At 37.6% G+C, this 27108-nt stretch overlaps 1 protein-coding gene and 1 long non-coding RNA gene across 9 annotated transcripts in view; one reads left to right on the top strand and one right to left on the bottom strand.

Moving 5' to 3' along the window:
• The window catches only part of LOC309646800, a 186897-nt gene that overhangs the window by 54025 nt on the left and 105764 nt on the right, over positions 1-27108 (bottom strand). The gene's annotated exons all lie outside the window — the stretch shown is intronic.
• The window catches only part of RAD54B (RAD54 homolog B), a 131915-nt gene that overhangs the window by 17151 nt on the left and 87656 nt on the right, over positions 1-27108 (top strand). For 5 of the 8 annotated variants that reach the window (XM_082433412.1, XM_082433409.1, XM_082433408.1 and 2 more), the window contains one exon: positions 7190-7358. In XM_082433412.1, the coding sequence (XP_082289538.1) occupies positions 7190-7358 (169 nt within the window). Of the gene's footprint in view, positions 1-7189; positions 7359-18323; positions 25262-27108 lie in introns of those variants that run through there. The other 3 variants (XM_082433415.1, XM_082433413.1, XM_082433414.1) reach the window with 3 other exon arrangements.

Raw genomic sequence — 27108 nt, 5'->3', positions numbered from 1 at the left:
ACATTTCATGTAAATGGAATCACACATGTGGCCTTCTGTGACTCACTTTTTTCAGTTAGCAGTGTTTTTCAAAAGGCTCATCCACATTGTAGCATGTATCAGTAATTCATTTCTTTTTATTGCTGAATGTATTAGTTTTCTATTGCTGCTGTAACAGATTACCAGAAATTTAGTGACTTAAAACAATGCAAATGTGGGACTTCCCTGGTGGTTCAGTGGTTAAGAATCTGCCTTCCAATGCAAGAGATGTGGGTTCGACCCCTGGTCAGGGAACTGAGATCCCACATGCTGCGGGGCAACTAAGCTCACACACCACAACTACTGAGCCCGCGCTCTCTTGAACCCACGCACCACAACTAGAGAGAAGCCCACGTGCTGCAACGAAGAGCCTGTGCACCTCAATGAAAGATTCCGTGTGCCGCAACTAAGAACCGATGCAGCCAAATAAATAAATATTAAAAAAAAGGAAAACAATGCAAATGTATTATCTTACAAATCTGTAGGTCAGAAGTCCAACGTGGGTCTCACTGGGCTAAGATCAAGGTGTTGGCAGGGTTGCATTTATTTCTGGAGGTTTTAAGAATGTTTCCTTTGCCTTTTCTAGGTTCTACAGACCACCTACATTCCTTTGCTCATGGTCACCTTCCTATGTTTTCAAAATTGGCAATGGCAGTTTGAGTTCTTATATTGCCATCTTTTTTTTTCTTTTTTTAATCAGTCATCAGTTTTATACACATCACTGTATACGTGTCAATCCCAATCGCCCAATTCAGCACACCACCATCCCCACCCCACTGCAGTTTTCCCCCCTTGGTGTCCATACGTTTGTTCTCTACATCTGTGTCTCAACTTCTGCCCTGCAACCTGGTTCATCTGTACCATTTTTCTAGGTTCCACATACATGCGTTAATATACGATATTTGTTTTTCTCTTTCTGACTTACTTCACTCTGTATGACAGTCTCTAGATCCATCCACGTCTCAACAAATGACTCAATTTCGTTCCTTTTTATGGCTGAGTAATACTCCATTGTATATATGTACCACATCTTCTTTATCCATTCGTCTGAGGCTGTCTTTTCTCCATTGTATGTTCTTGCATCCTTCGTCATAAATTAGGTGCCCATATGTACCTGGGTTTATCTCTGGGCAGTCTATCCTGTACCATTGATCTATATTTCTGCTTTTTGCCACTACCATACTGACTTGATTACTGTAGCTTTGTGGTATAGTTTGAAGTTGGGGAGCCTGATTCCTCCAACTCCATTTTTCTTTCTCAAGATTGCTTTGGCTATTCGGGGTCTTTTGTGTTTCCATACAAATTGTAAGATTTTTTGTTCTAATTCTGTGAAGAATGCCGTTGGTAGTTTGATAGGGATTGCACTGAATCTGTAGCTTGCTTTGGGTAGGATAGTTATTTTCACAATATTGATTCTTCCAATCCAAGAACATGGTATATTTCTCCACCTGTTTATGTCATCTTTGAGTTCTTTCATCAATGTTTTATAGTTTTCTGAGTACAAGTCTTTCGCCTCCTTAGGCAGGTCTAGTCCTAGGTATTTTATTCTTTTTGTTGCAATGGTAAATGGGATTGTTTCCTTAATTTCTTTTTCTGATTTTTCGTTGTTGATGTATAGGAATGCAAGAGATTTCTGTGCATTAATTTGGTATCCTGCAACCTTACCAAATTCATTGATTAGTTCTAGTAGTTTTCTGGTCACATCTTTAGGATTTTCTATGTATAGTGTCATGTCATCTGCGAACAGTGACAGTTTTACTTTTTCCTTTCCAATTTGGATTCCTTTTATTTCTTTTTCTTTTTAGATTGCTGTGGCTAGGACTTCCAAGCTATGTTGAATAATAGTGGCGAGAATGGACATACTGGTCTTCTTTCTGATCTGAGAGGAAATGCTTTCAGTTTTTTACCATTGAGAATGATGTTAGCTGTGGGTTTGTTGTATATGGCCTTTATTATGTTGAGGTATGTTCCCTCTATGGCCACTTTCTGGAGAGTTTTTATCATAAATGGGTGTTGAATTTTGTCAAAAGCTTTTTCTGCATCTATTGAGATGATCATATGGTTTTTATTCTTCAGTTTGTTAATGTGGTGTATCACATTGATTGATTTGCGTATATTGAAGAATCCTTGCATCCCTGGGATAAATCCCACTTGATCATGGTGTATGATCCTTTTAATGTGCTGTTGGATTCTGTTTGCTAGTATTTTGTTGAGGATTTTTGCATCTATGTTCATCAGTGATATTGGCCTGTAGTTTTCTCTTTTTTGTGGCATCTTTGTCTGGTTTTGGTATCAGGGTGATGGTGGCTTCGTAGAATGAATTTGGGAGTTTCTCCCTCTGCAGTTTTTTGGAAGAGTTTAAGGAGGATGGGTGTTAGCTCTTCTCTAAATGTTTGATAGAATTCACCTGTGAAGCCATCTGGTCCTGGACTTCTGTTTGTTGGAAGATTTTTAACACAGTTTAAATTTCATTACTTGTGATGGGTCTGTTTATATTTTCTAATTTTTCTTGGTTCAGTCTTGGAAAATTGTACCTTTCCAAGAATTTGTCCATTTCTTCTTGGTTGTCCATTTTACTGGCATATAGTTGTTTGTAGTAGTCTCTTATAATCCTTTGTATTTCTGCAGTGTCAGTTGTGATTTCTCCTTTTTCATTTCTAATTTTATTGATTTGCATTCTCTCCCTTTTTTTCTTGATGAGTCTGGCTAAAGGTTTATCAATTTTATCTTCTCAAAGAATCAACTTTTAGTTTTATTGATCTTTGCTATTGTTTTCTTCGTTTCTATTTCATTTATTTCTGTCTGATCTTTATGATTTCTTTCCTTCTACTGTCTTCAGGTGTTCTTTGTTCTTCCTTCTCTAGTTGCTTTAGGTGTAAGGTTACATTGTTTATTTGAGATTTTTCTTGTTTCTTGAGGTGAGATTGAATTGCTATAATCTTCCCTCTTAGAACTGCTTTGGCTGCGTCCCATAGGTTTTGGGTCGTCGTGTTTTTGTTGTCATTTGTTTCTATGTATTTTTGATTTCCTCTTTGATTTCTTCAGTTATCTCTTGGTTATTTAGTAGCGCCCTGTTTAGCCTCCATGTATTTGTGTTTTTTACAGTTTTTTCCCTGTAATTGATTTCTAGTCTCATAGCATTGTGGTCAGAAAAGATGCTTAATATGATTTCAATTTTCTTAAATTTTCCGAGGTTTGATTTGTGACCCAAGATGTGATCTATCCTGGAGAATGTTCCATGTACACTTGAGAGGAAAGTGTATTCTGCCACTTTTGGGTGGAATGTTCTATAATTATCTATTAGATCTATCTGGTCTATTGTGTCATTTAAAGCTTCTGTTTCCTTATTTATTTTCTGTTTGGATGATTTGTCCATTGGTGTATGTGGGGTGTTAATGTCCCCTACTATTATTGCGTTACTGTCAATTTCTCCTTTCATGGTTGTTAGTATTTGCCTTATGTATTAAAGTGCTCCTACGTTGGGTGCATAAACATTTGTAATTGTTATATCTTCTTCTTAGATTGATCCTTTGATCATTATGTAGGGTCCCTGCTTATCTCCTGTAACAGTCTTTATTTTAAGGTCTATTTTATCTGATATGAGTATTGCTACTCCAGCTTGCTATTGATTTCTATTTGCATGGAATATCATTTTCCATCCCTTCAGTTTCAGTCTGTATGTGTCCCTAGGTCTGAAGTGGGTCTCTTGTAGACAGCATATATATGGGTCTTGTTTTTGTATCCATTCAGCCAGTCTGTGTCTTTTGGTTGGGGCATTTAATCCATTTACCTTCAGGGTTATTATTGATATATATGTTGCTATTACCATTTTCTTAATTGTTTTGGATTTGTTTTTGTGGGTGTTTTTCTTCTCTTGTGTTTCCCACTTAGAAAAGTTTCTTTAGTGTTTGTTTTAAAGCTGGTTTGGTGGTGCTGAATTCTCTTTGCTTTTGTTTGTCTGAAAAACTTTTGACTTCTCCATCGAATCTGAATGAGATCTTTGCTGGGGAGAGTAATCTTGGTTGTAGATTTTTCTCTTTCATCACTTTAAGTATATCCTGCCATTCCCTTCTGGCCTGCAGAGTTTCCACTGAAAAATTAGCTGGTAACCTTTTGGGAATTCCTTTGTATGTTATTTTTTGGTTTTTTCCTTGCTACTTTTAATATTTTTTCTTTGAATTTAATTTTTGTTAGTTTGATTAATATGTCTCTTGGTGTGTTTTTAGTAAGGTTTATCCTGTATGGGACTCTCTGTGCTTCCTGGACTCAGGTGACTATTTCCTTTCCCACATTAGGGAAGTTTTCGACTATAATCTCTTCAAATATTTTCTCAGACCCTTTCTTTTTCTCTTCTTCTTCTGGGACCCCTATAATTTTAAATGTTGTGCATTTAGTGTTGTCTGAGAGGTTTCTGAGATTGTCTTCAATTCTTTTCATTCTTTTTCTTTATTCTGCTCCTTGGCAGTTATTTCCACCAGTTTGTCTTCCCGCTCACTTATTTGTTCTTCTGCCTCCATTATTCTGTTATTGCTTCCTTCTAGTGTATTTTTTATTTCAGTTATTGTGTTGTTCATCTCTCTTTGTTTGTTCTTTCGTTCTTCTAGATCTTTGTTAAACATTTCTTGTATTTTCTCAATCCATGCTTCCGTTCTATTTCTGAGATTCTGGATCACCTTTACTATCATTACTCTGAATTCTTTTTCAGGTAGATGGCCTATTTCCTCTTCATTTATTTGGTCTTGTAGGTTTTTACCTTGCTCCTTCATCTGTGACATACTTTTTTGCCATCTCTTTTTTTTTTTTTTTAATGAGTGGGATTGTGTTCCTGTTTTACTCGTTGTTTGGCCTGAGGCTTCCAACACTGGAGTTTGTAGGCTGTTGGGTGGAGCTGGGTATTGGTGCTGAGATGAGGAACTCTGTGAGACCTCACTCCAATGAATATTCCCTGGCGTCAGAGGTTCTCTGTTAGTCCAGTGGTTCAGACTCAGAGCTCCCACCGCAGGAGCTTCCTGCAACCCCAGGCTCATGAATCAAGATCCCGCAATCTGTGTGTGGTGGCAAAAAAAAAAAAAAAGAGAAAAATAACAAAGTAGAAAATAAAATTAGACTAGGAGACTAACAGATATGTTAGAAACAATATAAAAATAAAAATATAGATGAATCAACAAGTAGAAGGTACATCAGTACCACAATAGTAAAAAAGAGGAGGAGGGAAAGGAAAAAAAAAGGGGGTGGGGGAGGCCTTGGCTGTGGAGAGCAGGGCCTAAGCAAGGGCGAAGTTTGGGTGGTGGGCCTGGCCAATGATCAGGACCCACAGGGCTGGAAAAGGCCCTGGGGGTGTGGATTAGGGTCAAGGAACAGAAGGGGCCCAGTTGTGCCCCCCACCCCGGTCTCAGAGGGCAGGGAACCTCACCTGGGAGCCCAGCAGGCTTCCTGGGGTTGAGTGGGTGGGGCAAACGCCCTCCTCTCCCCTCCTGCTCCTCTGGTCTGGGGTCTGGGAGGGCCCTTCCTGCCTGCCTCTCCTGATCTCCCTAGTCTTCCTCCTATGCCCCAGGACCAATGCGGCCAGTGGGGGGGGGGGAGGAGGGGAGAGGGGGGGCCTTGGAGGGCAGGGGACCGGCCTGGGAGCTCAGCAGGCTCCCCTGCCCAAGAGGGCCAGACGATCGCCCTCTGCTCCTCACCTGCTCTTCCCGGAGAGTCCCTCCTACCTGCCTCTCCTGATCTCCCTGGCCTCAGAGGCGCTGATCTTGTCTGGCCTCCACTTCTCCCCCCTCAGTACCCCTCCGTCCTACCAGTTCACCTTGGGGTTCCTCCCGTCTCCTTGGGAGTCAGAATTCCCCACCAGCGGCCAGCAGGCGCCCTAGTTGTGGGAGACGCTAACTCCGCATCTTCCCACACCGCCATCTTGACTCCTCCCTCACCTGACTTACTTTAAAATCTTATCAGATAGATTTTTGAATGTCTCTGAAATTTATTATAATGAATATTTGTAGAGGTATGACGACTGTGTCTGTTATTGTGAGTTGTTATTTAAAAAACATTTCAAACATACTGTGGTAGGCAGAAAAATGGCCTTCCAAAAATGTCCTTGTCCTAATCCCTGGAACCTGTGAATATGTTACCTCACGTGGCAAAAGGGACTTTGACTAAGTGATTAATGTTAAGGACCTTGAGATGGGGTGGGGGGTGGTCATCCTGGCTTATCCAGATGTGCCCAATATAATCACAGAGGTCCTTAAAAGTAGAAGAGGGAGACAGATGAGAGGGTTAGAGAAAGAGATGTGATTAAGGAAGCAGGGGCAGAGAGATGCAGAGGAACTGGCTTTGAAGTAGAAGAATGGGGCCACAAGCCAAGGAATCTGGGTAGCTTTTAGAAGTTTGAAAAGTCAAGGAAATGTTTTCTCCCTTAGAACCTCCTGAAAGAAATGCTGCCCTGCTGATTACCTTGATTTTAGCCCGTTAAGAGCCAAGTGAGAGTTCAACTTACAAAATTATAAAATAAATTTGTGTTGTTTTAAGCCACTAAGTTTGTCGTAATTTGTTACAGCAGCAACAGAAAGCTAATATGTATACAAAAATAGAGAAAAGAGTATATGAAGAACCCCTGTGTACCCATCACCCAGCTTGAACAATTGTCAGTTTATGACCCATCTTGCTTCATTTTTACCTCTCCCGCTCCCTCCCCCCTTCTTCCCCTCTCATTATTTTGATTCAGATTCCAGGAATATCTTTTCATTTGTAAATATTTTAGTATTTGCCTTTAAAACATAAGGTACTGTTAAAACAACAACAGCAATACAGTGCAGGTATCATTATCACACTTAAATTAACAATATTTAAGTGTTTCTTTTAATATTGAGAAATTTAGCAAGAAAAAAAGCAGTTGACTGAGAATGGCATATTGTGACTTATTTAAAACCTCATTTGATATGTTGCTTAAAATACACTATAATTGTAAGCATAATTTTCATTCTGTGATGTCTTTCAGCTTTTATAATGTAATAAAACTAGCTTAAAAAACAAACAATAAAAATTATAATTTTTATTTTTAAATATTACCCATTTAGGTATGAGAAACTAGTAGCTCACATTTTAAATTAGGAATCTATTATGTAAAAATAGGGGAAATTATGTTTAATATCAGCATAAAATACATATTTTGTTCTTTTAGGTTGCTGCAAATAAGAATACTTTTCTGCAGTCACAAAATGATCCCAGAATATGCAGTTTTAATCTGCCTACTGAAGAAAGTTCTAGAGGAATTAATCATGAGGATAATTACAGGGGAAAATATTGCTTGGAAGCATCTGCAAAGACAACATCAGACCCACATCATACAGGTAAGACTGTTCAGGTTTATACTTGACCAGTCTTATTACAGTATTATTTAAATTGATTATTTACAAGAATGAATATGTTATATTTGAAAATAGTTGATGTAATACCACTAGATCGCTGGCATTTCAGATTTTTTGTTGTCGTAATTTATCTTTAATGATGGAGTAATAACCACATCATTCAAATCTTGCATTTTGTAATAGGCATATGTCTAAGGTTATTCATTGTAAACTTATTGGTCAAATAATGGTCTTTACCTCAAGTACCAAAATAAATTGTGTTTAAAGATTTTTTTTTAAATTTACTTACTTTGACTTATTTATTTTTGGCTGTGTTGGGTCTTCGTTGCTGCGTGCGGGCTTTCTCTAGTTGCAGTGAGTGGGGGCTACTGTTTGTTGCGGTGAACAGGCTTCTCATTGCGGGGGCTTCTCTTGTTGCGGAGCACGGGCTCTAGGCGTGTGGGCTTCAGTAGTTGTGGCATGTGGGCTCAGTAGTTGTGGCACATGGGCTTAATTGCTCCGTGGCATGTGAGATCTTCCCGGACCAGGGCTTGAACCCATGCCCCCTGTATTGGCAGGTGGATTCTTAACCACTGAGCCACAAGGGAAGTCCTAAGGATTTGATTTTTAAAAAAGTTTTAAAATGCATTAACAGCACTAAAAGGAGAGGTGAACTTTAAATGAGTAAAACTGTTGATTCATTTTAGTCCATTGGAGTAACTTCAAATCAGTTAGATTTGAATTATGAAAGTATATAATTGCAGGAAAACCAAGCATTTAACAAGTTGAATTGAGTTAAAATAATGACTGTGGTTCTTTTTGCATCTGTAAGAGATTAATATTTTTCAGGTAATTAAAAAAATTATCTAGGATGTTCATGGATGTTTATTTGGCCTGTGAAAGGCACCATTAAGACTACATTTTTCTAAATAACATTTTATTTTTTGGTTGAATAAAGAGTGTCAGGGAGAGAGCCTCATTTGCTGGTCTATAGAATATAGCTACTATTTTAAGATACCAGTGCAAATCAACAAAGTGCCTTAAGTGCTTAACCCTTTTGAAGGAAGTTTTTGAGCTTTGTGATAATTAATAAATTTTACATATAAATGGGTTCATTTCTTGTTGGGCAGAAGGGACTTCTGATTTTTCCCAACTGGCCAGTATCCTTAGTACCATTTACGTGCTCTCAAATTTGTAACAAATGTCAGGATGAAGTTGACAAGGACTTCTGGTGGTATCAATTTAGGGAGATCCCTAGAGACAGCTCTGGGTTTGGCAGTTTAGCTTCTGCCCTGTTTCACTGATTTGCTCTCTCTTTATTACTTTCCTCCTTACCTTCCTCCTTTTCTCTTTTCTTCCTTCCATCTTCGTTAGGTGAATATCCCATTTTCCCAGGCTTTCTTCTCTACTGTCAAGCCTGTGATGGATAGTGATCCATGTATGCCTGTTTCTTTTCTATCTTGGTAGCTAATCTCTTCACCAGAGAATGATATTTAGACTCTAGAATATAATACATTTCATGTTACTGATTTGGGGCTTTTTTTGCATTCTACTATAGTTTCTCATTCTGTTCCCTGTTAAATATGAGAAGGGAGTTAAGAGTTAAAATAAATTGAAGAGGGAGTTAATTTACTCAACCTTTAATCCCTTAATCCCTTCTCTTTTTTAGTACATTCACTGGACTGGGGAACGTGTGCCAACTTCCTGATACCCTCCTGCCTCTCATTTAGAGAGAGAGGTTAACTGGGGAAAAGAGCGTTGTGAGAAACATCTTGCTTTCTATGGTGATTGCTGGAGAGGAATGTTGTGTATAGAAAAGTATGGAGATGAAAGACCTGTATAGTATATATTCACCTTTTGACATTCTTTTAATTCCAGGTCTAATCCACCTTGAAGTCAGGTCCAAGCCTGCATGTCCCAGTTAAAATATGTCCTCATTTCCTGTTACCTTTTTATTTTGAAAAATTTCCTACATATAGAGAGGTTGAAAGAATAATCCAGTTATCATCATAAATTCAATAGTTGTTAACATTCTGCCTCATTTGCCCCTCCCCACCCAGCCCCGCCCTGTGTATGCAATTTTTTTTTCTGGACCATTTGAAACTAAGTTGCAGATATCATGCCACTTCACCTGTAAATACTTCAGCATGTATATCTTAAAATAAATGTTTTCTCCTATATAACCACATTATTACACCAAACAAGATTAACAGTAATTCATAATATTTAATATCTAGTTCATCAGGAAAACCATTTTTACTTAAGCTAGTTTAAGTTTGGTTTCTTAACAACCAAAAGAGCCCTAATAAGTACATTTTCACTCTATTGAACTTTACTGCGCACTTCAAGTCTCATCAAGTCTGTTGAGGTCATACTGGATTAGGGTGGACCCTAAATCTGCTGCAGGAAGGGGGACCCCTTCCAAGGGCCCGAGAGTGGGCTCTTGTCTAACACTTGGAAATGAAATGTCCGAGGAGACACACGTGCTGACAAAGCAAGAGACTTTAGTGGGAAGGGGCACACGCATGGAGAGCAGGAGGGAAAGGGAACCCAGGAGGACTGCTGTGCCACCGTGGCTCACACTCCTGGGTTTTATGGTGATGAGATTAGTTTCTGGTTAGTCTCTGGCCAATCATTCTGACTCCGGGTCCTTCCTGGTGGTGCACGCATGGCTCAGCCAAGAAGGAGTCCAGCGAGGAGGATTCTGGGAGGTTGGTAGGCCATACGGGCTGGCATCTCCTTTTGACTTTTCCCGAATTCTTCCGGTTGGTGGTGGCTTGTTAGTTCCATGTTCCTTCCCAGGACCTCCTTTTGTAAAACAGCTCATGCAGATGGTTACTGTGGTGCCTGGCCAGGGTGGGCAGTTTCGGTCAGTGGTTCCTCTAACAAATCCAGGGGCTGGTTATGAGGAGAGAGACAGAGAAATACAGAGGGAAAAAGGCCTTGTGACAGTGGAGACAGAGATCAGAGTAATCCAGCTGCAAGCCTAGGAGCACCAAGGATTGCTGGCAACCACCAGAAGCTAGAAAGAGGCATGGAAGGATTCTTCCACAGATCCTTCAGAGAGAGCATGGCCCTGCTGACGTCTTGATTTTGAACTTCTGGTCTCCAGATTGTGAGACAATAAATTCTGTTGTTTTAAGTGTTTGCGGTACTTTTTTATAGCAGTCCTTGGAAATTAATAAAGGGAGCCCTAGACCTTCTGATACTCACGGCTATACTTACATTGTTTAGAAAAACAAAGAAATTTTTTCATTCTTTCTGATTCCTTTTCATTGTGATGAAGTGTAAGATGAGACCATTAATTCTCCCTCAGGCTGTTCAGCTATACTCTTTATATTTTATCTATTTACCTGAGTCTCCTTCACTAAACTGTGGCATACAAAGGCAGGAACTTTCTCTTGTTCGGGTTTTAAGTCAAACAGTATGAATTCAAAAACATTTTATGACTGATTGAAGGGATCTTGAAAAACTTGTAGTTGAGTCCCTTGGCTAAGCCCTTTGGCTCTGAAGTACTTCAGGTAAGTCAAGAAGTTAAGAAGGAGCTGCTGGAACATTACAGTGTGCAAGTATTGGTAATACTTAAAAGAGAATAGTTTCTGAAAGTGTTTGGAACAAAAGCCATATTGTAATGGATATGTGATGAGTGGAGAGAGGAAAATGGAGTCAGTGAATGTAAATAAATACTGTATGTAAATCAATAAAGAAATTTGGTTTTGAAGGGAAGGAGTAGTATCTTGAGGGATAGCAGGGAACCACAGAGGTTTTTTGGTTGTTGTTTTTAAAGCTAGTATGTTGTAGGTTGAGAAGAAAGAGGTATTGAAGAGGGGAAGATTAAAGGTATAAAAAGGGAGTGATAAAATCTCTGTTGGAGAGAGAAGTGTTTTTCTAATGATTTTTAGGTCCCTGGAGATGTTTGGACATATTTTCAGGGGTTTATAAATTCTCAGAGAAGCTTAGAATTCTGTGTTTTCTTTTAAATAATATGAATAAAAGTATATAAGCCTATGTTGGATCTTTCGGATGGCCACCATATAATTGAGTTTTTTTTTTTTTTAAGTGCTACTTGACTTTTTTTTTTTTTAATAAATTTATTTATTTATTTTTGGCTGTGTTGGGTCTTCGTTGCTGCGCACGGGCTTTCTTTAGTTGCGGTAAGCGGGGGCTACTCCTCGTTGTGGTGTGCAGGCTTCTCATTGTGGTTTCTCTTGTTGCGGAGCAGGGGCTCTAGGCATGCGGGCTTCAGTAGTTGTGGCACATGGGCTCAGTAGTTGTGGCTTGCGGGCTCGAGAGCGCAGGCTCAGTAGTTGTGGCACAAGGGCTTAGCTGCTCTGCGGCACATGGGATCTTTGTGGACCAGGGCTTGAACCCGTGTCCCCTGCATTGGCAGGTGGATTCTTAACCACTGCACCACCAGGGAAGCCCTATAATTGAGTATTATTACAAGATTTCATGTCTGCACATGAGAACAGAGGTAGACAGAATGGGGTATACTCCTACCAAATGAAGGTTTCGTATATTCAGATTAAGGATGGTCAAAAAAGAATTGAGCCCTCATATGCCGTATTGGAGAAGAAGCTTGTTGGACACAAAAGGACTTGTATGTGCCAAATCTTTTGGTGCCATACTTATATTGTGATTAGCAGTTTAATTTCAGTAAAATAACACTGTCATTAAATTAATGTGATTTTTGAATTTTATTGGTTTATAATTAATTTATAGATGTTTCATTTATCTTTGAAATCTTTTTTCAGTACATTTAGAACTCCTGCATTCTTTTTTTTTCTTTCTCTTTTTTTTTTTTGGCCCCGCCGCATGGCTTGCGGGATCTCATAGTTCCGTGACCAGGGATTGAACCTAGGCCATGGCAGTGAAAGCCTGAAATCCTAACCACTAGGCCACCAGGGAACTCCCCTACCTCATTCTTTTTAAAAACTACATAATATTCCATTGTGTGGATTTGCCAAATGTACTTAACCAGTGCCATATTAATGGATATTTAGGTTGCTTGGTATCTTTTCTTATTACAAACAAAGCTACAATGAATATCTGTATATTATAATCATATGTGAGAATGTATTCATAGGATACCTTAGGGTATCAAAGGTCTCAAGGTATGTGCATTTACCTAAGTGTCCATCGACAGATGAATGGGTAAAGAAGATGTGGCACATATATACAATGAAATATTACTCAGCCATAAAAAGAAATGAAATTGAGTTATTTGTATTGAGGTGGATGGACCTAGAGTCTGTCATACAGAGTGAAGTAAGTCAGAAAGAGAAAAACAAATACCATATGCTAACACATATATATGAAATCTAAAAAAAAAATGGTTCTGATGAACCTAGGGGCAGGACAGGAATAAAGACGCAGATGTAGAGAATGGACTTGAGGACATGGGGAGAGGGAAGTGTAAGCTGGGATGAAGTGAGAGAGTAGCATTGACATATATACACTACCAAATGTAAAATAGATAGCTAGTGAGAAGCAACTGCATAGCACAGGGATATCAGCTCAGTGCTTTGTGACCACCTAGAGGGGTGGGATAGGGAGGGTGGGAGGGAGACGCAAGAGGGAGGGGATATGGGCATATATGTATACATACAGCGGATTCACTTTGTTATATAGCAGAAACTAACACAACATTGTAAAGCAATTATGCTCCAATAAAGATGTTAAAAAAAATAAAATAAAAACAAAATGTGCAGAAGTGGTGATTTAAGCAAGATAAAATGGGCAAACAGGATAAGCACAATGGAAAGAAAGGAAAAAATTTTTTTAATATCAGTTAATATGCTTTTGGTTCAAGTATTGTTAAAAATACTGGATTATAAAATTGAATTTTATTAGCATGTGTATCTGGAAATTGCAGGCTTTAGGATTGACTGATGCAGCAGTTTAAAGGATGTCATTATGATCCCAATTTCTGTCTACTTCTGTCATCCACAAGATTGGCTTCATTCTTAGACTGGTTCCCCTCATGTTAAATGATAGATACCAGCAACCATTGGGACCACATACTTCCTTTTTCTCGTCAATCTGATGATATGTAGATGGTCCCTACTCATAATCATTAAATAAGGTTTCTTAACTTTGTGCTGATATTGAGTTACTTTCCTGTGTCCAGAGGGATTCCTAACTTTAGACCTATTGTACCGCAGTGAAGAAGAAGCCTAAAGTGCCTCTGAGAATCATCAGATACACACTCTCCATCCCTTCCTTGGACGTGGGAGCTATCTCACCAAAACTTCCTTGCTGCTACATGCTGGGGGAACACCCATGTTAACTATACTGAAAAATGATTAAGTGAAAAAAATAGTTAAAATAAAGATGAGTAGCTTTAGCAACATTTTTAGTATACAAAATTTAACAAAAGGCTAGTTTCCTTTAGCTTACAATGTTTTTACCCCAAAGATAAGACTTGGTTAAACTGAGTTCCTTAATAGGTGGCTGGGAGCTATTTAAAGAAAATGTATGTAAATTTAGATTGTATAGAGTAGGTCTGTGAGTCCCATAGCATGGCTGGAGTAAGTTTTCATAATTTGACTCTGTGAGATAATAGAAAATGTCTGTATTGGTCTCTACCCCCAGTTCCTGGCACAGAGGGCCTAAAACTCTTGTAATTTCCTCAGTGATAAGAGCTTTAGGAGCATCTTTTTTTCTTCTAATATTTGGTCTTTGACCTTAGTTCCTTACACAGAGTTCCTAAATCCCTTGGAATTTCCTGGGTGATAGAAATGTCTTTTTTTCTAATGAGGTGACTCTGGGTGGGCTCCTGGTTGAGGGCTGGTCACCAGAAAGACTAAGCCGTGATTAGAAGCTTGAAATTTTCAGCCCCATTCCCATTCTCCAGAGAGGGGAGATGAGCTGGAAATGGAGTTGATGGTTGATCATGCCAATGTGATGAAACCTCCATAAAAATCCCAAAAGTACGGGGTTTGGAGACCTCTGCGTTGGTGAACATATGGAGGTGCTGAGGGAGTGGTGGTGCCCAGAGAGGGCATAGACACTCCGAGCCTTTTACCTGTGCCTTGCCTATGCATCTCTTCCGTCTGAATGTTCATCTTTTATCATATACTTTTTTTTTTTATTTTTGATTTTTATTTAATTTATTTTTTTATACAGCAGGTTCTTATTAGTTATCTATTTTATACATATTAGTGTATATATGTGAATTCCAATCTCCCAGTTTTATCATATACTTTTATAATTAACTCGTAAAAGTAAGTAAACTGTTTTCCTGAGTTTTGTGAGCTGCTCTAGCAAATTAATTGAACCTGAGGAGGGGGTCCTAGGAACCTCTGATTTATAGCCGATTGGTCAGAAGCACAGCTGACAACCTGGACTTGTGATTGGCATCTGAAGTGGGGTGGGAGCAGTCTTGTGGGACTGAGCCCTTAACCTGTGGGATGTGATGCTATCTCCAGATAGATAGTGTCAGAATTGAGTTGAATTGTAGAACACCCAGCTGGTGTCGGAGTGGTATGAAAGTAGAGGAGAAACATAGCAGGAGCACTGAGTTTTTCCTTCTTAGACTTCTTTCAGTTCTGTAAGGGTTTTCAAGATCCCTGTTAAAACCTAGGTTTTGATTGTCTTTTTTTTGGCTGCACCGCGTGGCTTGCAGGATCTTAATTCCCTGACCAGGGATTGAACCCAGGCCCGTGGCAGTGGAAGTGCTGAGTTCTAACCACTGGACCGCCAGGGAATTCCTGGTTTTGGTTGTCTTGAGTGCTTAACATTACAGGGTATCATCACCAAAGCACAGTGCTGAAGTATGAGATATAAATGCTATAACTGAGAATGATTCTTAGGGTTTGGATTCACCCTGGCTTTTAACCCTGTTTTTATGTGGCAGATTTTTAAAGTGTCATCTTCCTCACATATTGCAGTGTGATATATGCCTTCTCAGATTCTCTTGCCACCGTGTGCTTCCTAGACTGACTGCTTCACTGTGCTGCACTGTGCTGCCTCAGTTGAGCCACCACCTCACGGTGGCCGCCACCCCACCGGGCCGATGAACCACACCCTGAGAGGGTCTGGTGGATGACACACCACACCACCGGGCTTGGGGGTGGCACCCTGTGCCCGTGTGGAGGCTGGATGACACAGGCTGAAAGTGCGGTAGAGTTTATTCCTAGTGGGGTGAGCTTGGCCACTGGGAAATGGGAGACGGGAGGGAACCTGCCTGATAAATTCCACTTTTCCCTCCATGGACTACTCTGAGGAATGGTTTCTGTTTGTAGTCTGTCAGATGTTCCAAAGAGAGTACCAAGTGGATGCATTTGCCAAGCGACCTACTCTGTGTTTTCATAGCTTGCTGTAAAGATGTAGCCAGCACTTTTAAAAATAGTATTTATTTATTTACTTATATTTTAGCCTCGTGGCCTTCCCAACCAGAGATCGAACCCGTGCCCCCTGCAGTGGAAGCACGGAGTCTTAACCACTGGACTGCCAGAGAAGTCCCCCAGCCACCATTTTACATAGTTCCTTGCTTCAGTTTATTTTTTTTCACTCTTGATGCCCTGTATATGCAACGCCCAAGTAAAGCCTCAGCATTCTAGTCATTGCTTCAGGCCCTGTTTGCCAGAGAACCTGGGCTAAGACAAAGATTAATAAGGCATAATATCCTTACCTTGGTGTTGTTTTTTTTTTATCTCCTAAAATATAGAAATAATCTCAGTAGTCATGGTGAGCTTTTTGCCTAGCAAGTAGTTCATAGAAAAAAAAAAATCACTCCTACCCACAGTTATTCCTTATTTATTAAGTTTAATAGATCTAATTATCTAAATTCTATTTTAGAAATTTAGCATTGTTCAGACTTCTCACATTTTTAATAGTTAAAGAGTTAAAATATATTAGCTGCTATTATTTTATTTTTAAGGATACTTTTTTGAACATATTAGAATTCTCAAACATTAAGAAAAGTTGATCATTTTACATTGACTACCCATATACCAACCACCTAGATTCCAGAATTAAAATTTTACTGTATTTGCTTTATTGCATATATATTCATCCATTCATCCATCAGTCTATCTTACTTTTATTTTTTATTTGTTTATTTATTTTAAAATATTTACTTATTATTTATTTTGGCCACGCCAGGTCTTAGTTGCGGCATGCGGGATCTTTAGTTGTGGCATGCGGGCTTCTTAGTTGCAGCTTGCATGTGGGATCTAGTTCCCCGACCAGGGATTGAACCCGGCCCCCTTGCATTGGGAGTGCAGAGTCTTACCCACTGGACCACCAGGGAAGTCCCTATCTTATTTTTAAAAAATGAATTTTAAAGTTGCAGACATCAGTACATTTTCCTCAGAATACTTCATGCATTCATTAAGATTAATGTACCTAAATACGTTTCTCTCCATAAAATTATCTAAAATAAAAGGTAAAGCTAGGTAAAGCTAGGCTCTTATATATTTGACCTGTAGAAATTGGTATTATTGAGTGAGTGGTGTGTTTCAAATAAATGATACCATACAATATACATATATCTACCTACAACTTGATTTTTTCATTCACTAGTGTCAAAGATAAACAAAGCCAGACATTAGTTAAAGCAGTGGAAACAGATTTTATTCAGTAACTCCTGACAGTGGGGTAAAGACCTGAGCTCCATTCTGATTTGTGCAGCTTTTGAAGGGAGGATGAGGGAGTCAGAGAGGGAGCTCAAGTAGAGTCAGGGAAGTGAAAAATTACAAAAGGTAGGTCTGTGTAAATGAGATTAGGGCAGCTCTGTCTGCTAGCTAGCAGTTATCAAAATTAGGATTCTCTCTTCTCACTAAGACTGGGAGGCCTTGGCTCTGTTCTTCCTGATAACTACATTTCAAAGGAATGACTTTCAGGTCCTTGAGAAAGACTCCTGAGTTGTGGGAGATTTAGTAAATGTGCTACCAAAGGGAGGTCAGGGACCTAGGGTCAGGTGTTAGCTAGAACAAACAGTAAATTCTTTTGATAGCTCTGAGCTTTTCCAGAATGGGACTCACAAGGAGGCTAGGTTGGGGCCTTTAGGCTGCTAGAGGCCATCCTAGTGTTGGTCAAGTCTCTTAATGCAGGGGTTTGGATGGAGTTGTTCTGTGCTGAGAGTACTTTGTAGTTCTCACTAGTATGCTTTGGAGTCTTTTGTTTTCATTTTAGAACATATAGATGTACCTATTCTTTTAATTGCTGCAGGGTATACCACGGTATGAATATAACATGATTTATTTAGGATTTTTATTAAAAACAATCCTGCAATGAACATCCTTGTGCATGTGGTCTTATGAACTTATGCAAATATTTCTCAGTTGTCAGATCATAATGTGTTTACATTATATTTTAATATGGTTTGCTAATTGCCTTCTGAAATGGCTCTGCCATCATTACTGTATGAGAGGATTTATTTCCCCAAATTCCTTAACACATGCTATTAAACTTTTTAACTTTTGCCAGTTGAATGGGTAAAAACAACTATGTTCTTTTACTTTCCATCTCCCTGATTACTTGTTGAGCTCTTTATATATTGGACGTTTATATTTTATTCTTTAAATTCTGTTTGTATTCTATATTTGTTTTTCTGTTGCATTGTTTTTCTTAGTTTGTAAGAATTGTTTATAATTTAATTTTGATTAAGTAATATGAATATATTTTTATTTTTATTTTTTTATTTTATTTTTTTTATAAATTTTTTTTTAAATTAATTAATTAATTTATTTTTGGCTGTGTTGGGTCTTCTTTTGTGTGTGAGGGCTTTCTCTAGTTGTGGCAAGCGGAGGCCACTCTTCATCGCGGTGCGCAGGCCTCTTACCATCGCGGCCTCTCTTGTTGCGGAGCACAGGCTCCAGACGCGCAGGCTCAGTAGTTGTGGCTCACGGGCCCAGTTGCTCCGCGGCATGTGGGATCCTCCCAGACCAGGGCTCGAACCTGTGTCCCCTGCATTGGCAGGCAGACTCTCAACCGCTGTGCCACCAGGGAAGCCCTGAATATATTTTTATAAATTTCATAATAATACAGTTAAGTTAAAGGTTCTTAACTGTTCCTGTCAATCTTAGTCTCCTTCCAGTAATAGCTGCTGTCATTAGTTTGGTGCCTATGCTTCTATACCAAAGCTGTCCAATAGAAATATAATATCAATCATATATAAATATTAAAAAATTTTCTAGTAACCATGTTAAAAAAGTAAAAAGAAGCAGGTGAAATTAATTTTAATTATACATTTTAATTAACTCAATATGTATATCATCTGAACATGTAATTAAAAGTTATTAATTATTATTTATTTATTTATTTATTTATTTTTGGCTGTGTTGGGTCTTCGTTGCTGCACGCGGGCTTTCTTTAGTTGCGGCGAGCGGGGGCTACTCTTCCTTTCAGTGCACGGGCTTCTCATTGCGGTGGCTTCTCTTGTTGCAGAGCACGGGCTCTAGGCGCACGGGCTTCAGTAGTTGTGGCTCGTGGGCTCAGTAGTTGTGGTTCGTGGGCTCTAGAGTGCAGGCTCAGTAGTTGTGGCGCATGGACTTAGTTGCTCCGCAGCATGTGGGATCTTCCCGGACCAGGGCTCGAACCGTGTCCCCTGCATTGGCAGGCGGATTCTTAACCACTGTGCCACCAGGGAAGCCCTAAAAGTTATTAATTATTATTATTCATATTAAGTCTTTGAAAGCTGGTGTATATTTTACATTTACAGCATATCTCAATTTGGATGCTGTATTTTTATTTTGAATTCTTGATTAGTATTTAGATTTCATAATATTTATGAAATAAATAAGTTCTAAACATACATAAAAGTTGTCCATTAGCTGAATTGAGTTTTAAAAAATTTCTGTTTATATTTGTATCTACATCAACAAAACTAGTTCATCTTTTTTAGAAGAATTGATGTGACTTGGAAACAAAAGCATGTCAGTTTCAAAAAAAAAAATGTCTGTCCAAGTTAAGCAAATTTACTAATTCTTGTGTCAACTCAGTATTATTAACATTGAATTCAAAAGAGCAATGTATAAATTTAAAAGCAGCTGTAAATTGATCAATATCAACAAAGTGTTTTTCAAATTTTTCTTGTAGTTTTTTCATGCAATTTACATAAAACTTAATTATAATTAAAATTTTCTGTCGATTCATGTTAGAGGGATATATATGGTTAGTTACTGATTTGTATTTTTATGGAAATTTTTACTTTAAACATATATTCTTTTACCTATCTAACCAGGTCACAAATACACCTTTCTTTTCCTTGGATTGTCAAATTTAGCTCACTCATATACAGTGTGATATTGATGAGAAAACGTAAATCACATTGCCATTTTTTTGTCTTTGATTATTGAATGTTTAGCAAGTATTCTTTTTGTTTTTAAAAAAATCTTGAGTTGGAGTTAACAGTACAATAATTATAAACAATAGTAATTATAAATTTTATAGACAGTACGATAATTTATAAAACTCTCCATGACTCAACCAATGAGCACTGGCAAAGAACAAAAAATATCATTAAATAGTGTTCTATTTTTTTCTTTTTTAACCAGTTCCATAAACTGGTATTTGCATATGTATTCCAAATGGTTTTAACAACTATATTCTTGACATTTTTCATAGAGTCTGCTCCAGAAAGTTGAGCACAATATTTGCATAATGTGTGTGGAACAGAGTAATAAATGAAATATTAATTTCTTGTTTTAAAATTTCAATAAATCCAGATTTTTAAACTTAACCTAACAGAGCATCATCTATTATAGTAGAACTATTATTTTTCCATGTCTAGCTGAAATTCTTTGACAGATATAGATTAAAAAATATCTGTGTTATGAGTTCATATATCTATTTGGTCATGAATTGATAACATTTCTTTGTAAATTTTGAAGTCCTTTGAGATAAAATGTGACCCATGTGTTAATAGGGCAGTATCTCTTTTATTGTATAACTTTTATTGTATAACTTATTGTATAACTCATTTAAATCTAAAGAGGAGTACTTGCAATTTTAAAAATATTGTATCAATTGATGTTTGATATGTTAGGTCTTGTATTCTACAGGCAATTATTGGTTGCTTAATTGAAGATCTTTCATTTTTAAAACATCGTTTAAAATCTTTTCCCCATAATTTTCTGACAAAATTTCCATAACTGAAATAGTATATATGTATTTTTACCATCTCTTTACTAAAAATGGTTTTCTTTTTTTGTGTGTGCAAGAAACCAAACTATTTTATAGCTGGCCAAAGTTACAAGGTCAGACCTTGTTACATATTATTTAAAAATATTTCTGGATATTTAATTCTGATTTGAGGTGACTAAACTTCATCAGTTCTTGTTTGTTGAGAGGAAACTGCTTGTCAGATTTACTATGTGTCTGTTGACAATGTCTCTTAGCGTTGTCTAGTTTATTTTCTTTAACTTTTTAAAATGCATTAAACAGCTTATTCCTGTTGTTCTGCTTTAGCAAATTGCATTTGGTATTCAGTGTGAAATATGTAATATGCTTTAGTTTGGTCTCTCATTTTTTTCTTTATTATTCCAGAAAGAGTACTAGCTTCTGCATCTGCACTTGATTCTGCATCAGTAGTATACTTTTTTATATTAAAAAGTTTGCCCATTATTTTTTTAGCTAGAAAAATAATTTAATTATAATTAAGACAGAATAAGTAATTCAGATTAATAATCAATTACAGTTTACACAGGGTATCACTATAATTTGTGCTGTCTGCATAAAATATTCAAACAAATCCGTTAAATGTTACATCAGTGCATAGAAAAAATTCATTCAAGCAGAATCAATTTAAGATTGACTACACTGCTGATGTGATTATGTGTAATGTCAAGAAAAATTCTACCAGACAAGTTAAACAGGCAAGAAGACTTTACTCAAGACTACTGCTGACTTCCCTGGTGGCACAGTGGTTAAGAATCTGCCTGCCAATGCAGGGGACACGGGTTTGAGCCCTGGTCCGGAAAGATCCCACATGCTGTGGAACAACTAAGCCCATGTGCCACAACTACTGAGCCTGCACTCTAGAGCCCGTGAGCCACAATTACTGAAGCCCGTGTGCTCTAGGGCCCGTGTGCTGCAACTACTGAGCCCGTGTGCTGCAACTACTGAAGCCCATGCACCTAGAGCCTGTGCTCTGCAACAAGAGAAACCACCGCAATGAGATGCCCATGCACTGCAACGAAGACCCAAAGTAGCCAAAATAAATAAATTAAATAAATAAGTTAAAAGAATCTGCCTCCCAGTGCTGGGTACATGGGTTCGATCGCTGCTCCAGGAAGATCCCACATGTCGCGGAGCAACTAAGCTTGTGCCCCACAACTCCTGAGCCTGTGCTCTAGAGCCTGCGAGCCACAACTACTGAGCCTGCATGCCACAACTACTGAAGCCCGCGCGCCTAGAGCCCGTGCTCCGCAACAAGAGAAGCCACCGCAATGAGAAGCCCACGCACCACAACGAAGAGTAGCCCCTGCTCACTGCAACTAGAGAAAGCCCATGCGCAGCATCAAAGACCCAACGCAGCCAAAATAAATAAATAAATAATTTATTAAAAAAAAAAAAAAGACTTGCAACAGGGGGGAGAGACTGGACTCAACTGCAATACAACAGGGATTTATAGCCAATGGGCAGGGTAAGGGAGTCAGTGGGTGGAAAATTACTGAGAGGAACTTGGTTAGGTATTAAGGGTGGGAGTATGAAGAATCTGGTTAGGTATCAAGGGTAGGGGGATTCTCTATAAACTGGTTTATTAGCAGGATTCTTGCTAAAGTCCTAGTTGAGAAGAAGGCTCAGAGGAGCCTGACTACGTTTGGTCAAGGAGGGAGCTCTTGTCCTTAATACTAGAAACAATAGTATCATTTGTGACAAAAGGGTTAAGTAAAATGTAATCCTACCCAAACAATGAAGTTGTGTTTAATGGAAAAATATGCTGCTTCAGGTAAAAAATTTTGTTTAAATTAATTAAAATTCAATAAAGTAAAAAATTCAGTCCCGTTAACCGCATTTAAAATGCTCAATAACTGGACTTCCCTGGTGGTCCAGTGGGGCCAAAAAAAGAAAAAAAAAATGCTCCATAGCTACCTGCAACTCATGGCTCCTGTAATTAGGCAGAAGAGTTCCGGACCTTCTTGGAGTACATTTTCATACCTATGTATGGACCTGCATTCTATACCTACACATATATTTTCTGTACCTACAGAAATATTTAGCTTTGGGTGTTTTGGGTAAGCATAATGGGATTATATTGTATGTATTTTTGTTTTACTTGCTTTTTTCACTTACCATGTATTTTGGAGCTTGTTCTATGTCACTACACAGAAATCTACCTTTTGCATTTTAGTGCTGCCCAGAGTAGACCATAGTATGGGTATACTTTAGTGACTTTAACTTGTCCCCAACTGATGTGCTCTTAGATTGCTTCCAATACTATGCAACTACTAAGAAGGCTCTGCTGCTCCTTGTGTGTTTGAGTATTTTTCAAGGTAGATTCTGAGAAGTAAAATTACTGCAATTTTAGAAGTTTTTACACATGTAAACTATTAATACATACTCTGAGATTGCCATCACAAATGCCATTTTACACTCTCATGAACGGTACAGAAGAGTACTCTTTGCCCTGCACCCTCATCCACTCCTGACATTTTCAGTCTTTAAGAATTTTGCCAGTCTTATGGATGAAAATCATTTTTGGTATACATTTCCTTGATAGTGAGGTTGAACGTTTTTTCACATTTCCTTATGGATGTCTTATGGATGAAAATCGATTTTGGTATACATTTCCTTTATGGTGAGATTGAACGTTTTTTCACATCCTTATGGATGAAAATCATTTTTGGTATACATTTCCTTGATAGTGAGATTGAACGTTTTTTCACATTTCCATTAGCACTTCATTTCTTAACACAATGCCTATATTTCTTCCAAAAATAATAATATTGTTTAAAGACAGTATATATCCTGTGTTCTTGCTTTCCTTTGAGTAACTGTGGTCAGGTTGTTGGAGCAGGTCAATTTTCAGTTTGCATCTCTAGGGGCAAGAATCATTTGCATTATTATTTTCTACAGTTTTACTCAGCAGTAAAACTGCTCAAAGACAGTGAAAGTCTAGGACTACTAAAGAATCAGATTACCCAGTAGAGTATGCCAGAAAACACCTAGCATCCTATAGTGCACCCAGCAATCTTTCACTTTTTTTCCTGACAAATAACACATTTCCTGACAAATAACACATTCTAGCACATTGTCTGGCTCAGAGTGAGAACTTAATAAATTTAATTTAATTCTCTTCTATTGAAAGAATGAAAAACAAAGTAATTGAAAATTGGTGACATTTCTGTAGAACTGTATTCTCTGGATAGGGGCTGTATCTAGATTTACCTTTGTTTTCTTTGGGCCTTTCTCAGTGCTTGAGAACATTGTTACAGGTGTTCAGTAATTGATTGAATGGAACTGTGTTCAAGTATGTTCTAATTCATTCTCCTATCTGGAGAAACATGTATATCAGGAGAAAATAGGCTTATTTGTTTACATTGTTATTTATCATGTTTCAGACAGAGATTAGAAAATATATCCTAAACACACAAATTGGTGGCCTTGCAAATGACTAGACTAGCTGTTTCCTTTCATAGTCCAAATTGTGTGAATATGGCTAAATAAAGATCGTAGTCTATAATAATAGCAAATGCGATTTTGTTGTGTGCAGTCTTAAGGTGTTATTATGCTGTTCTCACTGTGAATGGTGTTTTTTACACATGGTAAAGCAGGCTAGCATATTCATGTGCGTTACAGCTGGAATAATGCATTGCTTTAAAAACATAATTTTTATCTGCTTTTTAGATTTAGTGTTCAACAAAAATTTCTTCTTAAGTAACTGAAAAAAAAAATACACGGTGGCTACTGTAGACTGTAAAATGAAGGAGAAGCTTAGCTTTACCGTGGAGTCTGAGCTGGGTGTAACCTAACTAGCTAGAGGATATGCAATTCCTGATTGACAGCAGGACCAGCATTATGCAGATTTTGTAAGGGAGAACAGCAGCTCAGAAACAGTGATTAGGGGCTCTGTTAGGAATCACTACATTCACCACTCATATCTTTAGTTTTTCATTTTTCTGTCTACTGGATTTGTAAACAAATAGTACAAAACAGTTCTTCTTTTGTTTTTATTAAAGTGATACTGCAATGCAGTTTCAGTCTATCAGCTAGGCAAACGTGTCGGAATTCGATATTCTCCCTAAATTAGCTAATTTTTAGCTGTGTTCCATGCTTATCTCTAGACCTTTGTGTATTAAATCCTACCTCGAGCTGTTCTCTTTATACACAAGTGTGTTTTGCTTGTGCCTTCCTGTCTTCTTCAGTGAGAAGCTTTATGTAGGTCAGGCTTGGCTTAAGCAGATTTCCTGAACCTGCGTCAGCTTAAGCTGGAGGAATTTTAATAAACCCTCCCCTGTAGGCGTGGGCCTAAATGAGGCTAGCCTAGTTAAGCCTGATCTTTTTCTGTTTGTGAAAAGAGCTGAGCAGAGCTGAAGGCTGCATGGTGGTTTCAGAAACTGCCTACTTAATTTGAAAAGAACAATGGTAGGAAAAGCTAGATCTTCCAATTTTACCTTATCTGAAAAGCTTGATTTGTTAAAGCTTGTGAAGCCATATGTTAAAATTCTGGAAGAACACACTAACAAACATTCAGTAATAGTGGAAAAGAATAGATGTTGGGATATCATAGCAGTTAACTATAATGCAAGTGGAGTAGACCGCCCTCCTCGAACAGCGCAGGGCCTACGCACTCTTTACAAAAGGCTCAAAGAATATGCCAAACAGGAGCTATTGCAGCAAAAAGAGACCCAATCAGATTTTAAAAGCAATATTTCTGAGCCAACCAAGAAAGTTATGGAGATGATTCCCCAGATTTCCAGTTTTTGCCTGATAAGAGACAGGAACCACATACAAAGGTAAGCTTTATTTTATTTTGTTGTGAAAATTATGGCGCCTCCTATCTATTGGGCTCTGGCTTAGTTGTGATAAAGATATGCATAGTAAGCATCCCCACTACGGGAGCAGTGAATAGTGTCTTTGTTTTGCCTTCTTAAAAAAGAAAAGTGAGGCTATAAGGAATTTTTCTGCTGCACTGGATTCAAGCCACTTTTTATTGTCTTCCCCTCCCCCTTCCCTCCTTCTGTAGTTTCTAAAAAGTAAAGGTTAGGGAGGAATAAATGGGATGTAATTTGTGACATTACCTCATAAACTTTTTAAGCTTTAAAATTAAATTGTTTAATTAGCTTCTGAGAGATACCTTTTTCTTATTTCATTTAAGATTACATTTCATTAGAATTTTCAATTTTGTATAAAGTTAGCAGTTTCAGGAAAACTGGAACCCTTGCTTTTTTTTATGAATTATCAGTGTCTACACTTACTGAATATTAAGTGAGCTAAAAACCTAAAATGAACAATTAAGTAAACTTGTTAATGGCATCATTGTATATATTAAAGTTTAAAGTATTTTTAAATGTACAGTTTAAAGTATTTTTCTAACTTATATTCAAAATAAAAAAGACAAGGAAACACAAGAAAAGGAGTTAATGCCTAATTAGGGATTCAGATTACTTAATAAAACTAAAAATTTTTGTTGTTTTTACACATTAATGGTCTAGTTTCACTTTGATTTGGGCTTATACAGGAAAGGGTAAGCTCTCCCATACTATTCTGCAAGGGTTTCAAACTATGAATTTTAATATATCAATAAGAGCAACTGGATTAGAAACAGTTTTTTTGGTTGAATTTGTGCTCTACATGACTACTTGCCTGGAAATCTTCAAAAACTATTATCCTGCTGCTGATTCAGATTTTAACCTCTGGCAAAAGATTAAAATGGCAGCTACAGGCTTCTTCTGAATCATTTAGGGTAATGTAAGCAAACGGTAAACTCCTTGTTAGTTGAGGAACCTTTCAAACAGAACTTTACAAGTCACTTTCCTATTGGTGGAAGAGTCATTATATAAGCAAAATTATTAATTACCTATGAAATCCCTTTGAAGTTAGGGAAGAAATGGAAAAACCTTTTTAGCCAAACATATTTGTTATTTTGATAATCTACTAGGATAATATTTTTGAGCCCAGCTTCTTACCATATACTTCTTATTTCTAGTTGATAGCATAGTAAAAAAATAGCACCAGTGGGAATCCAAGACGTTGATACACAGTATATTAATTCATGGGGTCACTTCCTAAACTGTTCACTGTGATGACAAATGATTAAATCCTCCTAGTATGCTGAATGTCCAGAAAAAAAAAAAACTCCACAGTAAGACTGTTTTATACTCATTAAAATTTTTCCCCTCTTTGAATCATAAAGAACAGTGGCTTTGCATTATAGGTATAAAACTACCTTTTGGGTATAGGTTTTTATAATTTGAAAACTACACATAGAAACTGTAGTTTTATCAAGTTGTGTATTTTAAAAATACACTGATACAGAAGAGAAATAATATATAAGATACAAAGATATATTTACATTTTGACCGCTTGTGTGTGTGTGTGTACGTATGTATGGTATATATACACGTACATACATAGAATATATATACCTACACAGTCAATCTTTGGGACACCAACATTTCTCTGATAAAATGAGTTGATTTACACATTTCCATACCTACTGTTTAAACAATCAGTTTTTCAGATTTTAAAGGTAAGAATATCAGAAATATGCCAATTAAATGCTTATTTTTGTTAGCATGTCTGCTCTGCCACTTTCTCTATACTAGCATTTTAATTTATAATATATTTATGTATTTAATAT

The sequence above is a fragment of the Balaenoptera physalus genome, assembly GCF_965194825.1.
Source record: "Balaenoptera physalus genome assembly, chromosome: 17".
Classification (NCBI taxonomy): domain Eukaryota; kingdom Metazoa; phylum Chordata; class Mammalia; order Artiodactyla; family Balaenopteridae; genus Balaenoptera; species Balaenoptera physalus.
The sequence above is the reverse complement of the archived record's forward strand: the minus strand, read 5'-3'. Positions and strand labels throughout refer to the sequence as shown.